This window comes from Oncorhynchus mykiss, chromosome 17, assembly GCF_057628025.1.
Source record: "Oncorhynchus mykiss isolate SJ-2025 chromosome 17, ASM5762802v1, whole genome shotgun sequence".
NCBI classification, from domain to species: domain Eukaryota; kingdom Metazoa; phylum Chordata; class Actinopteri; order Salmoniformes; family Salmonidae; genus Oncorhynchus; species Oncorhynchus mykiss.
Window position 1 is genome coordinate 77851909 of NC_143038.1, and position 18185 is coordinate 77870093.

The 18185-nt window shown below is 43.2% G+C and overlaps 1 protein-coding gene across 4 annotated transcripts in view; it reads left to right on the top strand.

Moving 5' to 3' along the window:
- The first annotated feature begins 3844 nt into the window (after positions 1 to 3844).
- Positions 3845 to 18185, top strand: part of LOC110494855 (phosphatase and actin regulator 3) — a 91907-nt gene continuing 77566 nt past the window's right edge. For 3 of the 4 annotated variants that reach the window (XR_016488121.1, XR_016488122.1, XM_036950993.2), the window contains exon 1: positions 3849 to 4239. Coding sequence is in view for 2 of the 4 variants with exons in the window: in XM_036950993.2 (XP_036806888.2) it covers positions 4113 to 4239 (127 nt within the window). In the remaining 2 variants the exon portion in view is untranslated. Of the gene's footprint in view, positions 4240 to 18185 lie in introns of all 4 variants that reach the window. The other variant, XM_036950992.2, reaches the window with a different exon arrangement.

The window sequence follows — 18185 nt, forward strand, 5'->3', positions numbered from 1 at the left end:
CTGTGTTGCTTTTACGCCAAACATAACGTTTTTCATTGTTGCCAAATAGTTAAATTTTGGTTTCATCTGACCAGAGCACCTTCTTCCACATGTTTGGTGTGTCTCCCAGGTGGCTTGTGGCAAACTTTATCCATAAAAAGTGTTGTTTATCTTTAAGAAATGGCTTTCTTCTTGCCACTCTGCCATAAAGGCCAGATTTGTGCAATATACGACTGATTGTTGTCCTATGGACAGAGTCTCCCACCTCAGCTGTAGATCTCTGCAGTTCATCCAGAGTGATCATGGGCCTCTTGGCTGCATCTCTGATCAGTCTTCTCCTTGTATGAGCTGAAAGTTTAGAGGGACGGCCAGGTCTTGGTAGATTTGCAGTGGTCTGATACTCCTTCCATTTCAATATTATCGCTTGCACAGTGCTCCTTGGGATGTTTAAAGCTTGGGAAATCTTTTTGTATCCAAATCCGGCTTTAAACTTCTTCACAACAGTATCTCGGACCTGCCTGTTGTGTTCCTTGTTCTTCATGATGCTCTCTGCGCTTTTGACGGACCTCTGAGACTATCACAGTGCAGGTGCATTTATACGGAGACTTGATTAAACACAGGTGGATTGTATTTATCATCATTAGTCATTTAGGTCAACATTGGATCATTCAGATATCCTCACTGAACTTCTGGAGAGAGTTTGCTGCACTGAAAGTAAAGGGGCTGAATAATTTTGCACGCCCAATTTTTCAGTTTTTGATTTGTTAAAAAAGTTTGAAATATCCAATAAATGTCGTTCCACTTCATGATTGTGTCCCACTTGTTGTTGATTCTTCACAAAAAAATACAGTTTTATATCTTTATGTTTGAAGCTTGAAATGTGGCAAAAGGTCGCAAAGTTCAAGGGGGCCGAACACTTTCGCAAGGCACTGTATATACTGTACTCTATATCATCTACTGCTTCTTGCCATCTTTATGTAATACATATATCACTAGCCACTTTAAACTATGCCACTTTATGTTTATATACCCTACATTACTCATCTCATATGTATATACAGTACTCGATACCATCTACTGCATCTTGTCTATGCCGTTCTGTACCATCACTCATTCATATATTTTTATGTACATATTCTTTATCCCTTTACACTTGTGTGTATAAGGTAGCAGTTGTGGAATTGTTAGGTTAGATTACTCGTTGGTTATTACTGCATTGTCGGAACTAGAAGCACAAGCATTTCGCTACACTCACATTAACATCTGCTAACCATGTGTTTGCGACAAATAAAATTTGATTTGATTTGCAGTCAACATACCAAATGCGCGCTCCCTCAAAACTTGAGACATCTGTGGCATTGTGTTGTGTGACAAAACTGCACATTTTAGAGTGGCCTTTTATTGTCCCCAGCACAAGGTGCACCTGTGTAATGATGCTGTTTAATGTTTAAGAAGCTGTTTAATCAGCTTCTTGATATGCCTGTCAGGTGAATGGATTATCTTGGCAAAAGATATATGCTCACTGACAGGGATGTAAACAAAGTTTGAGAGAAATGCGCTTTTTGTGTGTATGGAACATTTCTGGGATTTTTTATTTCAGCTCATGAAACATGGGACCAACACTTTACATGCTGCCTCTATATTTTTGTACAGTGTGGAACAGGGGAGTCAAACTCATTCCACGAAGGGTCGAGTGTCTGCAGGTTTTAGTTTTTTCCCTTTCAATTAAGACGTAGACAACCAGGTGAGGGGAGTTGTTTATTACTTAGCGAACCAGCAGACGCTCGGCCCTCCGCGGAATGAGTTTGACACATGATGTAGACTACAACAGCATCTGATAATGTGAGCATCCCAAATGGCTTCCTATTCTCACAGGGCTCTGGTCAACAGTAGTGTTCTATATAGGAAATAGGGCTCTGGTCAACAGTAGTGTTCTATATAGGGAATATGGCTCTGGTCAACAGTAGTGCACTATTTAGAGAATAGGGCTTTGGTCAACAGTAGTGCACTATATAGGGAATAGGGCTCTGGGCAACAGTAGTGTTCTATATAGGGATTAGGGCTCTGGTCAACAGTAGTGTTCTATATAGGGATTAGGGCTCTGGTCAACAGTAGTGTTCTATATAGGGAATAGGGCTCTGGGCAACAGTAGTGTTCTATATAGGGATTAGGGCTCTGGGCAACAGTAGTGTTCTATATAGGGATTAGGGCTCTGGTCAACAGTAGTGTTCTATATAGGGATTAGGGCTCTGGTCAACAGTAGTGTTCTATATAGGGAATAGGGCTCTGGTCAACAGTAGTGTTCTATATAGGGAATATGGCTCTGGTCAACAGTAGTGTTCTATATAGGGATTAGGGCTCTGGTCAACAGTAGTGTTCTATATAGGGAATATGGCTCTGGTCAACAGTAGTGTTCTATATAGGGATTAGGGCTCTGGTCAACAGTAGTGTTCTATATAGGGATTAGGGCTCTGGTCAACAGTAGTGTTCTATATAGGGAATATGGCTCTGGTCAACAGTAGTGTTCTATATAGGGATTAGGGCTCTGGTCAACAGTAGTGTTCTATATAGGGATTAGGGCTCTGGTCAACAGTAGTGTTCTATATAGGGAATAGGGCTCTGGTCAACAGTAGTGTTCTATATAGGGAATATGGCTCTGGTCAACAGTAGTGTTCTATATAGGGATTAGGGCTCTGGGCAACAGTAGTGTTCTATATAGGGATTAGGGCTCTGGTCAACAGTAGTGTTCTATATAGGGATTAGGGCTCTGGTCAACAGTAGTGTTCTATATAGGGATTAGGGCTCTGGTCAACAGTAGTGTTCTATATAGGGATTAGGGCTCTGGTCAACAGTAGTGTTCTATATAGGGAATAGGGCTCTGGTCAACAGTAGTGTTCTATATAGGGAATATGGCTCTGGTCAACAGTAGTGTTCTATATAGGGAATAGGGCTCTGGTCAACAGTAGTGTTCTATATAGGGAATATGGCTCTGGTCAACAGTAGTGTTCTATATAGGGAATATGGCTCTGGTCAACAGTAGTGCACTATTTAGAGAATAGGGCTTTGGTCAACAGTAGTGCACTATATAGGGAATAGGGCTCTGGGCAACAGTAGTGCACTATCTAGGGAATAGGGCTCTGGTCAATCATAGTGCACTATATAGGGAATAGGGCTCTGGTCAACCGTAGTGCATTATATTGGGAATAGGGTGCCATTTGGGATGCTCATATTGTCATGATGGAGATGGAGTGTTGTATGTCAGTGAACAATTCTGTTTGTCCCCAAAGATAATCTAGTTTTTTTTAGCCCAGGACTAACTTTAGGCCTAATCTATGTCAGGGAAACCAGCCCTATCCTTAAAGGGGCAATCTGCAGTTCAAAGCAGCTGTTTTGGTAATAGTTTAGGGAAAGGGTTGGAGAGATAACCAACTTTATCAAACTCAAAGACAGAGCTATGGATGCCATGAATGACTGTCAATGATAGACATAGTTTTAACCATGCCTTAAGGCTACACTGCCTGTGTTTACAATTGTATTGTTTATAAACCATGGGGTAAAACAAGCTGATTGTTTTTGCGTTCTGATGGGGTACAACAGTTGAACTAAACTCATGTGGCATGTATAAATTACATTCTTCAAGAATCCATGGGTATATATAATTAATGGGCAAATATATAAATCATTCGCAGATTGCCCCTTTAATGTCCTTAATCTTGTATGAGCTCAGCTAAAATTTAAAAAAAGGTCGCATTTTATATGAATTTTGCCATAATATCAGACAAACATGTCACTGTATCCTACGAACACCATCCCTCTCCTCTATGTTGGCACACATGCTCACGCAGAGAGGGAGATAGCTAGAGGTGGACAGAGAGAGGGGGACGGAGAGAGAGAGAGACGCGTCACTGATGGGTATATTATCTTCTTCCCGTTGCCTCTCGGGTCGCCTACTCAACGAAGATGTGGTTGGTTGTCAAACCGAATTAATTATCCGTTACTACCCATTACCGACTACCGCTAGATGTTCTGCTCGTGGTGACCTTGTATCTCGCTGAGAACATTCTCAATATTGTATTTTCTTTCCCGACCGTTTTAGCCTGCCTGTCTCCAGTCTGTAGTCTGTCTCCATCTCCATGGCTACCTCGAATGTGCTGGAGGAGTCCTGCCTGCTGCAGAGAGTCAGATCTCACAGCGACCCGAGCAGCATCATCGTGGAACCTCGTGCCGCCGGAGCTACCGGAGCACAGCGTACTGCAGCAGGTTGGTGACTATCACTCATCACGGCTTGTCTGTCTGATTTCTATAGTAGTCCGTCCCTGATTCTACATTTCAGAATATCCTGGCCGTGTTGTGTTGGATGTAGGCTGTGTTGCGACATGAGTTGTGTTTTTTCCCCTCTCGGTTGAGTGACGGCGTCCGCGGCACACTGCGAACATCAATCGTGATCATCCATGGGAGTGCGTTTGAATTTCGTATAAAACAAATGTAGCCTCATAAATACATTCATTTTTTCCCGAAAAACATGCATTATTAGCCATGAATAGTAACGTGTTATTTATATAAACTATAGGCTATACAAGCCTCCACAGACAAGCTGTGAATACAGGAGCCTAGTAATGTATTGGAGTGTTTGCATGAGAGAGCAGAAAACGACAGTGGAAAAGACAGTCCCTCCAGGATTTTGTGGGGATTGTTTAGGCCACTACAGCATATAACCTATAGATACTTGTTTTAATATACAGTGCATTCGGAAAGTATTCAGACCCATTCCCCCTTTTCACATTTTGTTGCATTATTGCCTTATTCAAAAATGTATTAAATTGTTTATTTTCTTCATCAATCTACACACAATACCACATAATGACAAAGTGAAAACAGGTTTTTAGAAATGTTAGCAAAACTGAAATAACTTATTTCCATAAGCATTCAGACCCTTTGGTATGAGACTTGAAATTGAGCTCAGGTGCATCCTGTTTCCATTGATCATCCTTGAGATGTTTCTACAACTTGATTGGAGTCCACCTGTGGTAAATTCAATTGATTTGGACATGATTTGGAAAGGCACAAACCTGTCTATATAAGGCCCCACAGTTGACAGTGCATGTCAGAGCAAAAAAACAAGCCATGAGGTTGAAGGAATTGTCTGTAGAGCTCTGAGACAGGATTGTGTCGAAGCACAGATCTGGGGAAGGGTACCAAAACATTTCTGCAGCATTGAAGGTCCCCAAGAACACAGTGGCCTCCATCATTCTTAAATGGAAGAAGTTTGGAACCACCAAGACTCTTCCTAGAGCTTTTCGCACGGCCAAACTGAGATATCAGGGGGAAAGGGGTGATGGTCACTCTGACAGAGCTCCAGAGTTCCTCTGTGGAAATGGGAGAACCTTCTAGAAGGACAACCATCTCTGCGGCACTCCACCAATCAGGCCTTTGTGGTAAAGTGGCCAGACGGAAGCCACTCCTCAGTAAAAGGCATATATTGCCAAAAGGCACCCAAAGGACTCGCAGACCGCAGAAACAAGATTCTCTGGTCTGATGAAACCAAGATGGAACTCTTTGGCCTGAATGCCAACCTCATATCTGGAGGGAACCTGGCACCATCCCTACGGTGAAGCAAGGTGGTGGCAGCATCAACATCTGAGGTCAAATGAAACCAGGGTTTGGGTCAATTATATTTCAATTCCAGTCAATTCAGTGACAACAATGACAACAGAACCTGTGAAGAGCTGAACATACCATAAGAGTATAGGGAGCGTATTTGGGCGGCAGGTAGCCTAGTGGTTAGAGCGTTGGGCCAGTAACCGAAAGGTTGCTATATCGAATCTGTAAAAATCTGTCATTCTACCCCTGAACAAGGCAGTTAACCCACTGTTCCTAGACAGTCATTGTAAATAAGAATTTGTTCTTAACTGATTTGCCTTGTTAAAGAAAGAAAATGGAGCAGAACGCATGATCCAGTAGAGCAACAGAAAGGGGACTCAATCAAACATATTGTGGGGGTAAACCTGGTGTGATACGTTTTCATTTCCTGTCCCTGACAGTTGTTCCAGACTATTGTACTCTTATTTAAACTAAACACACACACACACACAGCTCCCAGGTGGTGTAGTAATAGAATAGTGTTAACAGCTCAGTGTTTTGCTATAGAGCAGCAGTACAGCTGATGACCATACAGTAGGCCCCCAGTTGAACTAGTAACACTAATATGTCACAATATACAGTGCCTTGCGAAAGTATTCGGCCCCCTTGAACTTTGCGACCTTTTGCCACATTTCAGGCTTCAAACATAAAGATATAAAACTGTATTTTTTGTGAAGAATCAACAACAAGTGGGACACAATCATGAAGTGGAACGACATTTATTGGATATTTCAAACTGTTTTAACAAATCAAAACTGAAAAATTGGGCGTGCAAAATTATTCAGCCCCTTTACTTTCAGTGCAGCAAACTCTCTCCAGAAGTTCAGTGAGGATCTCTGAATGATCCAATGTTGACCTAAATGACTAATGATGATAAATACAATCGACCTGTGTGTAATCAAGTCTCCGTATAAATGCACCTGCACTGTGATAGTCTCAGAGGTCCGTCAAAAGCGCAGAGAGCATCATGAAGAACAAGGAACACACCAGGCAGGTCCGAGATACTGTTGTGAAGAAGTTTAAAGCCGGATTTGGATACAAAAAGATTTCCCAAGCTTTAAACATCCCGAGGAGCACTGTGCAAGCGATAATAGTGAAATGGAAGGAGTATCAGACCACTGCAAATCTACCAAGAACTGGCCGTCCCTCTAAACTTTCAGCTCATACAAGGAGAAGACTGATCAGAGATGCAGCCAAGAGGCCCATGATCACTCTGGATGAACTGCAGAGATCTACAGCTGAGGTGGGAGACTCTGTCCATAGGACAACAATCAGTCGTATATTGCACAAATCTGGCCTGTATGAAAGAGTGGCAAGAAGAAAGCCATTTCTTAAAGATATCCATAAAAAGTGTTGTTTAAAGTTTGCCACAAGCCACCTGGGAGACACACCAAATGTGGAAGAAGGTGCTCTGGTCAGATGAAACCAAAATTGAACTTTTTGGCAACAATGCAAGACATTATTTTTGGCGTAAAAGCAACACAGCGCATCACCCTGAACACACCATCCCCACTGTCAAACATGGTGGTGGCAGCATCATGGTTTGGGCCTGCTTTTCTTCAGCAGGGACAGGGAAGATGTTTAAAATTGATGGGAAGATGGATGGAGCCAAATAGAGGACCATTCTGGAAGATAACCTGATGGAGTCTGCAAAAGACCTGAGACTGGGACGGAGATTTGTCTTCCAACAAGACAATGATCCAAAACATAAAGCAAAATCTACAATGGAATGGTTCAAAAATAAACATATCCAGGTGTTAGAATGGCCAAGTCAAAGTCCAGACCTGAATCCAATCGAGAATCTGTGGAAAGAACTGAAAACTGCTGTTCACAAATGCTCTCCATCCAACCTCACTGAGCTTGAGCTGTTTTGCAAGTAGGAATGGGAAAAAATTTCAGTCTCTCGATGTGCAAAACTGATAGAGACATACCCCAAGCGACTTACAGCTGTAATCGCATCAAAAGGTGGCGCTACAAAGTATTAACTTAAGGGGGCTGAATAATTTTGCACGCCCAATTTTTCAGTTTTTGTTTGTTAAAAAAGTTTGAAATATCCAATAAATGTCGTTCCACTTCATGATTGTGTCCCACTTGTTGATTCTTCACAAAAAATACAGTTTTATATCTTTATGTTTGAAGCCTGAAATGTGGCAAAAGGTCGCAAAGTTCAAGGGGGCCGAATACTTTCGCAAGGCACTGTATATATATATACAGTACCAGTCAAAAGCTTGGACACACCTACTCATTCAAGGGTTTTTCTTTATTTTGTACTATTTTCTACATTGTAGAATAATAGTGAAGACATCGAAATTATGAAATAACACATATGGAATCATGTAGTAACCTTAAAAGGGTTAAACAAATCAAAATAGATTTTCTATTTGATATTCTTCAAAGTAGCCACCCTTTGCCTCGGTGACAGCTTTGCACACTCTTGGCATTCTCTCAACCAGCTTCATTGAGGTAGTCACCTGGAATGCATTTCAATTAACAGGTGTGCCTTGTCAAAAGTTAATTTGTGCAATTTCTTTCATTCTTATTACGTTTGAGCCAATCAGTTGTGTTGTGACAAGGTAGGGGTGGTATACAGAACATAGCCCTTTTTGGTAAAAGACCAAGACGTGACTCACCACCTGGATTCCGTCTTATGTAGCCACATTTGAATTTCAGTTTTTTACATTGGATAAAAGACTCAGATCTACGTATGTCATAGACTGCATTTGAGGAAACAATGGGAAAGTAATTCTGCTTTGAAAGTTGATCAACTTGTAAACTCACTTTTGAGAAAATCGTCTTTCAATGTTTTGGTACTACTATTGGAGAGCCCTTCTTTGTCTGCACCCATTCAGCATTTTACACACCCTTTTAAGCCTTAGCCCCATCCATCTCTTTAAGGGTTGATCCAACCGTTCTGTACTAACTTGCCAGCTACTTCCAGACATCTAAGTGAGAGAGAACAGCTCACTGAACATTACTCGCCCTAGAAGAGCTGGTTAGGCTGTTACAGTATGTTTTCCAGAGTATTGGTGACTGCAACTGTGCTGTCGGATTGTCCGTTCGTAAATTCAGAGCGTTTCGTGTTCAGAGTGCACACTGGACAATCTGGCTAATAAGTAGGGTTGTTCCGAAAGCTCTGACCTCACAACGACAGTCAAGTACCCAAGCTAACTGGCTAACATTGGCTAGCTACTTCCAGACACATAATGAGAGAACACCTCACTTTGACCATTTTACTGATCCTAGCAGAGCTGGTTAGGCAGTTTTCATGTTATCCAGAGCGTTGGTGACTGTAACTGTGCTTCTGGCAACAATTGAATTACGCTTTGTTGCTGACGTTTACTGACACCAGACATATTCAACGGGTGTTGAGCTTTCCAAAATTCATCAGTTATTCTGCACTCTGGCACACTAAGACAAGTCTTTTGCTAAGAGATGTAGCTAGATAGCTAGCTAGCTAAACAATGAACCATAATCACAACTCATGATGTTACTACCCTGCATGAATCTGCAGGTAGCTAACCAACCAGGTTCAATGGCTATAACTAGTCAAGCAAATCTGTCTGAGATAAGAAGAAGAAGATCATACACAAACATTAGCTAGCTACCAACCCAGCAAGCTAACGTTAGCTAGCTAACTGTACACTTGACATGAAACCACTTTCTTACTTACTGACTTTATTGTCCCCATGGGGAAATGTTATTTACTAGAAAGCTAAAATGATAATACAATATACACATACACAACACAGTCTAGGCTATTGATTAGAACTTAGTATAACGGGCCAACACACTATGGCGCGTTACCCAAAATGGGGATTTATAAGAGAGAGAAAAAGAGAAAGTACACGAGAGAAATATACATGTGGGTGCATTAGTCAGCTATGTTTATTTTAACCCTAACCTTGCCCCGAACTGACGCTCTTATGGGTCAGAATATAATGATGTAATTGTTGAATGTCTCAGATGGGAAGCTCCTCGTGGACCGTTTAGGCTTCTCAATGAGGCACTTCTCCGGCGCAACTCTCTGGTTGTCCTTACGATGTCAGTGTCTTTTTGGCTTAGTGGTCTGATTCCTCGCCCTTGCTCTGAAAGGGGTCTTCTGAGGACAGACAGCTCTGTAGTTCAGAGCTCACAGTGTAGGAATGGAAAACAGTGTAGATACCAGGATTCGATGGGGAGTGGAGGCCAGGTGGTCCGGCTTGAATTCACCCACTTAGACACAGCTACTCATCCGTAGCTTGGGTAGAGAACATATTTCTTTGTCTTCAACCTTGTGTTGCGTTTTGGGTTCGTTGACTTTTTAGACCTTGGCTGCAGCTCGGGTCACTTAGTCTGCTATGTTAATTCTTAACTCACAGGTCTTATACCCTCGGGTCAGAAGTGGGCGTAACCGCCTTTAGGGCAATTCTCTGGGCGTACCAGGTTAAGAGGCAAGGCCTAGATTTGACTCAAATCCGATTTTAGACAACTAACTTCACATTTAATCTTTAACAAAACATTCTCTTTGATTTTGACATTTTCCACACAACGTACAATGTATAAACATCAAGCATATACTAGGAAAACTCTTAAAGTTACAATGTTTTCGTAATAACGTCATCTATTAACCTTTAACAACAAAACAAAAATGACATACATTTTCATATTCCATCTATCGTCATGACCACCATTGTGGCTGACGGAAACCATTGTTCCAAAGTCCCTTTATTTAATGTTTAATGTTCTGAGGCTGGTTCTCCATAGTAACAGGACAAAGGGATTTTGTCTGTTGCCTAAGATTTACCATGGGCGTGAGGGGTCATAAAACCCCCACATCTTCCTATCCCTTGAGATCCCATCTCCTCTGGTGGGGATGAAATCTCTCTGCAGGATTGTGGTCATTGGTAACCTGAGCCGGGCAGGGCAGTCATGACACTATCTTACCAGTACAAATCATGATTGGATGCGTCTCCTGTCTGATGCAATGCATGGTTGCCCTTAGTTTGACAATGTAATCCAGACTGGTGTTTTCTCCATCTCCTTAGCTATCATACTCGAATTCCACTGATTTTAAAACTTGGTCCTCCAGAAAGTGGAGAACATACACATAACGTTAGTTAGCGAGGCAGACAGGAAACGTTAGCTCAGCTTCAGTTCTTTCCACATATTCTCGATTGGATTCAGGTCTGGACTTTGACTTGGCCATTCTAACACCTGGATATGTTTATTTTTGAACCATTCCATTGTAGATTTTGCTTTATGTTTTGGATCATTATCTTGTTGGAAGACAAATCTCCGTCCCAGTCTCAGGTCTTTTGCAGACTCCATCAGGTTTTCTTCCAGAATGGTCCTGTATTTGGCTCCATCCATCTTCCCATCAATTTTAACCATCTTCCCTGTCCCTGCTGAAGAAAAGCAGGCCCAAACCATGATGCTGCCACCACCATGTTTGACAGTGGGGATGGTGTGTTCAGCTGTGTTGCTTTTACGCCAAACATAACGTTTTGCATTGTTGCCAAAAAGTTCAATTTTGGTTTCATCTGACCAGAGCACCTTCTTCCACATGTTTGGTGTGTCTCCCAGGTGGCTTGTGGCAAACTTTAAACAACACTTTTTATGGATATCTTTAAGAAATGTCTTTCTTCTTGCCACTCTTCCATAAAGGCCAGATTTGTGCAATATACGACTGATTGTTGTCCTATGGACAGAGTCTCCCACCTCAGCTGTAGATCTCTGCAGTTCATCCAGAGTGATCATGGGCCTCTTGGCTGCATCTCTGATCAGTCTTCTCCTTGTATGAGCTGAAAGTTTAGAGGGACGGCCAGGTCTTGATAGATTTGCAGTGGTCTGATACTCCTTCCATTTCAATATTATTGCTTGCACAGTGCTCCTTGGGATGTTTAAAGCTTGGGAAATCTTTTTGTATCCAAATCCGGCTTTAAACTTCTTCACAACAGTATCTCGGACCTGCCTGGTGTGTTCCTTGTTCTTCATGATGCTCTCTGCGCTTTTAACGGACCTCTGAGACTATCACAGTGCAGGTGCATTTATACGGAGACTTGATTACACACAGGTGGATTGTATTTATCATCATTAGTCATTTAGGTCAACATTGGATCATTCAGAGATCCTCACTGAACTTCTGGAGAGAGTTTGCTGCACTGAAAGTAAAGGGGCTGAATAATTTTGCACGCCCAATTTTTCAGTTTTTGATTTGTTAAAAAAGTTTGAAATATCCAATAAATGTCGTTCCACTTCATGATTGTGTCCCACTTGTTGTTGATTCTTCACAAAAAAATACAGTTTTATATCTTTATGTTTGAAGCCTGAAATGTGGCAAAAGGTCGCAAAGTTCAAGGGGGCCGAATACTTTCGCAAGGCACTGTATATCCATACACACATGCATACATATACGCATATATACATACACATACCTATATAGACATACATACTTTTTAAAATAATATACCTTTATTATTATTCCCCGCAAACCCTACCTTCTTGTTGCGTGTCTGCTAATCTACCATTTATATAGGAGTGGTTAAAACATGCTAATAATGGTCCTCTGAGTATATCAAAAAGGTTTGGTATATACCTCAACTGGTATGACATCCAGCTCTGGAGTTTTCCTTAAAGGCTTTAATTGCATCAAGAAATTCCTCCTCTGAAATTTGGCCTTCACATGAGTTAAATAAAGGTGAAATTAAAAAAACAACAACAAAAAAAACCAGCTCAAATAAGCAAAGAGAAACAACTGTCCATCATTACTTTAAGATATGAAGGTCAGTCAATAAAATTTCAAGAACTTTGAAAAGTTATTCAAGTGCAGTTGCAAAAACCATCAAGCGCTATGATGAAACTGTCTCTTATGAGGACCGCCACAGGAAAGGAAGACCCAGAGTTACCTCTGCTTCAGAGGATAAGTTCATTAGAGGTAACTGCACCTCAGATTGCAGCCCAAATAAATGCTTCAGAGTTCAAGTAACAGACACATCTCAACATCAACTGTTCAGAGGAGACTGTGTGATTCAGGCCTTCAATGGTCAAATTGCTGCAAAGAAACTACTACTAAAGGACACCAATAAGAAGAAGGGACTTGACAGGTGGAGGGGATTAGACAGGTGGAGGGGATTAGACAGGTGGAGGGGATTAGACAGGTGGAGGGGACTTGACAGGTGGAGGGGATTAGACAGGTGGAGGGGACTTGACAGGTGGAGGGGATTAGACAGGTGTAGGGGACTTGACAGGTGGAGGGGATTAGACAGGTGGAGGGGACTTGACAGGTGGAGGGGATTAGACAGGTGGAGGGGACTTGACAGGTGGAGGGGATTAGACAGGTGGAGGGGACTTGACAGGTGGAGGGGATTAGACAGGTGGAGGGGATTAGACAGGTGGAGGGGATTAGACAGGTGGAGGGGATTAGACAGGTGGAAATCTTTCCTTTGGTCTGATGAGTCCAAATTTGAGATTTTTGGTTCCACCTGCCGTGTCTTTATGAGACGTAGAGTAGGTGAACGGCTGATCTCCGCATGTGTGGTTCCCACCGTGAAGCATGGAGGAGGATGTGTGATGGTTTGGGGGTGTTTAGCTGGTGACACTGTCAGTGATTTATTTTGAATTCAAGGCCCACTTAACCAGCATGGTTACCACAGCATTCTGCAGCGATACGCCATCCCATCTGGTTTGCGCTTAGTGGGACTATCATTTGTTTTTCAACAGGACAATGACCCAAAACATACCTCCAGGCTTTATTTGACCCAGAAGGAGAGTGATGGAGTGCTGCATCAGATGACCTGGCCTCCACAATTCCCTGACCTCAACTCAATTGAGAGGGTTTGGATGAGTTGGACTGCAGAGTGAAGAAAAGCAGCCAACAAGTACTCAGCGTATGTGGGAACTCCTTCAAGACGGTTGTAAAAGCATTCCAGGTGAAGCTGGTTGAGAGAATGCCAAGAGTGTGCAAAGCTGTCATCAAGGCAAAGGGTGGCTACTTTGAAGAACCTATTTTGATTTGTTTAAACCTCTCTGGGATATTAACGTCCCACTTGGCCAAAAGCCAGTGAAAATGCAGAGCGTCAAATTCAAATAAATTCTCACAAAAATCTAACTTTCATTAAATCACACATGCAAGATAGCAAATTAAAGCTACACGTGTTGTGAATCCAGCCAACATGCCAGATTTCAAAAAGGCTTTTCGGCGAAAGCAAATGTAGCTATTATCTGAGCACCTCCATAAACAAAAGAGAGAAAACATTTCAACCCTGCAGGCGCGACACAAAACGCAGAAATAAAAATATAAATCATGCTTTACCTTTGACAAGCATCTTCTGTTGGCACTCCAATATGTCCCATAAACATCACAAATGGTCCTTTTGTTCGATTAATTCCGTCCATACATATCCAAAATGTCAATTTATTTGGAGCGTTTGATCCAGAAAAACACCGGTTCCAACTTGCGCAACGTGACTACAAAATATCTCAAAAGTTACCTGTAAACTTTGCCAAAACATTTCAAACTACTTTTGTAATACAACTTTAGGTATTTTCTAAAGTAAATCATCGATAAAATTGAAGACGGGATGACCTGTGTTCAATACAGGAAGAAAACAAACTGAAGCATGCTTTCTGGTCATGCGCCTCTATCAAACAGTACACATGAAGTGACCCTCATTCAAGATGGCCGTACTTCTTCATTACACAAAGGAATAACCTCAACCAATTTCTAAAGACTGGTGACATCCAGTGGAAGTGGTAGGAACTGCAAGCAAGTCCCTTAGAAATCTGGATTCCCAATGAAAGCTCATTGAAAAGAGAGTGACCTCAAAAAAATAAATCTGAATGGTTTGTCCTCGGGGTTTCGCCTGCTACATAAGGTCTGTTATAGTCACAGACATGATTCAAACAGTTTTAGAAACTTCAGAGTGTTTTCTATCCAAATCTACTACTAATAATATGCATATCTTATATTCTGGGGATGAGTAGCAGGCAGTTGAATTTGGGCATGCTCTTCATCCAAAATTCCAAATGCTGCCCCCTATCCTAGAGAAGTTAACACTTTTTTGTTTACAACATGTGTTATTTCATAGTCTTGATGTCTTCACTATTATTCTACAATGTAGAAAAAAGTACAAATAAAGAAAAACCCTTGAATGAGTAGGTGTGTCTAAACTTTTGACTTGTACTGTATACATGTTATTACATAAGTATGTGGATACACCTACAAATGACTGGATTCGGCTGTTTCAACCACACCTGTTGCTGACAAGTGTATACATTTGAGCACATAAAAAAACAAAATACTGCATAGTTTCCTAAGGACTCGAATCGAGGCGACCATCACTGTCGGCACCATCTTGCCCATGAACGCCCATCTTGCCCATGAACGCCCATCTTGCCCATGAACGCCTATCTTGCCCATGAACGCCCATCTTGCCCATGAACGCCCATCTTGCCCATGAACGCCCATCTTGCCCATGAACGCCCATCTTGCCCATGAACGCCCATCTTGCCCATGAACGCCCATCTTGCCCATGAACGCCTATCTTGCCCATGAACGCCCATCTTGCCCATGAACGCCTATCTTGCCCATGAACGCCCATCTTGCCCATGAACGCCCATCTTGCCCATGAACGCCCATCTTGCCCATGAACGCCTATCTTGCCCATGAATAATGCCTATGAACGACCATCTCTGTCTGCTCCATCTTGTTCATGAATGTGTGTGTGTGGGTGTGTGTAACATGAATGTGTGTGTGTATGCATGGGGGCTCCGGAGTGGCGCAGCGGTCTAAGCCACTGCATCTCAGAGCTAGATGCGTCACTGCAGACCCTTGTTCTATTCCAAGCTGTATCACATCTGGCTGTGATTGGGACACAATTGGCCCAGCGTCGATTCATTTTTTATATTTCATGTGTGCTAAGGTGCAGAGAATCAGAGCAGGTGGTCAGTCCTGTTAGGGTTAGAATCAGAGCAGGTGGTCAGTCCTGTTAGGGTTAGAATCAGAGCAGGTGGTCAGTCCTGTTAGGGTTAGAATCAGAGCAGGTGGTCAGTCCTGTTAGGGTTAGAATCAGAGCAGGTGGTCAGTCCTGTTAGGGTTAGAATCAGAGCAGGTGGTCAGTCCTGTTAGGGTTAGAATCAGAGCAGGTGGTCAGTCCTGTTAGGGTTAGAATCAGAGCAGGTGGTCAGTCCTGTTAGGGTTAGAATCAGAGCAGGTGGTCATTCCTGTTAGAATCAGAGCAGGTGGTCAGTCCTGTTAGAATCAGAGCAGGTGGTCAGTCCTGTTAGAATCAGAGCAGATGGTCAGTCCTGTTAGAATCAGAGCAGGTGGTCAGTCCTGTTAGAATCAGAGCAGGTGGTCAGTCCTGTTAGGGTTAGAATCAGAGCAGGTGGTCAGTCCTGTTAGGGTTAGAATCAGAGCAGGTGGTCATTCCTGTTAGAATCAGAGCAGGTGGTCAGTCCTGTTAGAATCAGAGCAGATGGTCAGTCCTGTTAGGGTTAGAATCAGAGCAGGTGGTCAGTCCTGTTAGGGTTAGAATCAGAGCAGGTGGTCAGTCCTGTTAGGGTTAGAATCAGAGCAGGTGGTCAGTCCTGTTAGGGTTAGAATAAGAGCAGGTGGTCATTCCTGTTAGAATCAGAGCAGGTGGTCAGTCCTGTTAGAATCAGAGCAGGTGGCCAGTCCTGTTAGGGTTCAAATCAGAGCAGGTGGTCAGTCCTGTTAGAATCAGAGCAGGTGGTCAGTCCTGTTAGAATCAGAGCAGGTGGTCAGTCCTGTTAGAATCAGAGCAGGTGGTCAGTCCAGATCAAGTGTTCATCAGTCTGATGGTTTGTAGATGGAAACTGTCTCTGAGCCTGTAGGTATAAGACTTGCTCCGATACTGTGTTCCCCACTGGAAGGGAGAAAACAGCTCATTGCTGGGGTGTGTGAGGTTCTTGATGATGTTGCAGCCTTCCTCAAGCACCGTTTAGAGTAGATGTCCTGGATGGGTGGGAGCACGGTCCCAGTGATGTACTGGGGTGTCTTCACTACCCGCTGGAGGACCGCGGTCCCCGTGATGTACTGGGGTGGCTTCACTACCAGCTGGAGGACCGTGGTCCCAGTGATGTACTGGGGTGTCTTCACTACCCGCTGGAGGACCGCGTCCAGGTGATGTACTGGGGTGTCTTCACTACCCACTGGAGTGACGCGGTCCAGGTGATGTACTGGGGTGTCTTCACTACCCGCTGGAGGGATGCGGTCCCAGTGATGTACTGGGGTGTCTTCACTAACCGCTGGAGGACCGCGGTCCCAGTGATGTACTGGGGTGTCTTCACTACCCGCTGGAGGGACGCGGTCCAGGTGATGTACTGGGGTGTCTTCACTACCCGCTGGAGGACCGCGGTCCCAGTGATGTACTGGGGTGTCTTCACTACCCGCTGGAGTGACGCGGTCCAGGTGATGTACTGGGGTGTCTTCACTACCCGCTGGAGGACCGCGGTCCCAATGATGTACTGGGGTGTCTTCACTACCCGCTGGAGGGACGCGGTCCCACTGATGTACTGTGGTGTCTTCACTACCCGCTGGAGGACCGCGGTCCCAGTGATTTTATTTTATTTTTTTTTATTTCACCTTTATTTAACCAGGTAGGCTAGTTGAGAACAAGTTCTCATTTGCAACTGCGACCTGGCCAAGATAAGGCATAGCAGTGTGAACAGACAACACAGAGTTACACATGGAGTAAACAATTAACAAGTCAATAACACAGTAGAAAAAAGGGGAGTCTACATATACATTGTGTGCAAAAGGCATGAGAAGGTAGGCAAATAATTACAATTATGCAGATTAACACTGGAGTGATAAATGATCAGATGGTTATGTACAGGTAGAGATTGGTGTACAAAAGAGCAGAAAAATACAAATAAATAAATAAAAACAGTATGGGGATGAGGTAGGTGAAAATGGGTGGGCTATTTACCAATAGACTACGTACAGCTGCAGCGATCGGTTAGCTGCTCGGATAGCAGATGTTTGAAGTTGGTGAGGGAGATAAAAGTCTCCAACTTCAGTGATTTTTGCAATTCGTTCCAGTCACAGGCAGCAGAGAACTGGAACGAAAGGCGGCCAAATGAGGTGTTGGCTTTAGGGATGATCAGTGAGATACACCTGCTGGAGCGCGTGCTACGGATGGGTGTTGCCATCGTAACCAGTGAACTGAGATAAGGCGGAGCTTTACCTAGCATGGACTTGTAGATGACCTGGAGCCAGTGGGTCTGGCGACGAATATGTAGCGAGGGCCAGCCGACTAGAGCATACAAGTCGCAGTGGTGGGTGGTATAAGGTGCTTTAGTGACAAAACGGATGGCACTGTGATAAACTGCATCCAGTTTGCTGAGTAGAGTGTTGGAAGCAATTTTGTAGATGACGTCGCCGAAGTCGAGGATCGGTAGGATAGTCAGTTTTACTAGGGTAAGTTTGGCGGCGTGAGTGAAGGAGGCTTTGTTGCGGAATAGAAAGCCGACTCTTGATTTGATTTTCGATTGGAGATGTTTGATATGGGTCTGGAAGGAGAGTTTAGAGTCTAGCCAGACACCTAGGTACTTATAGATGTCCA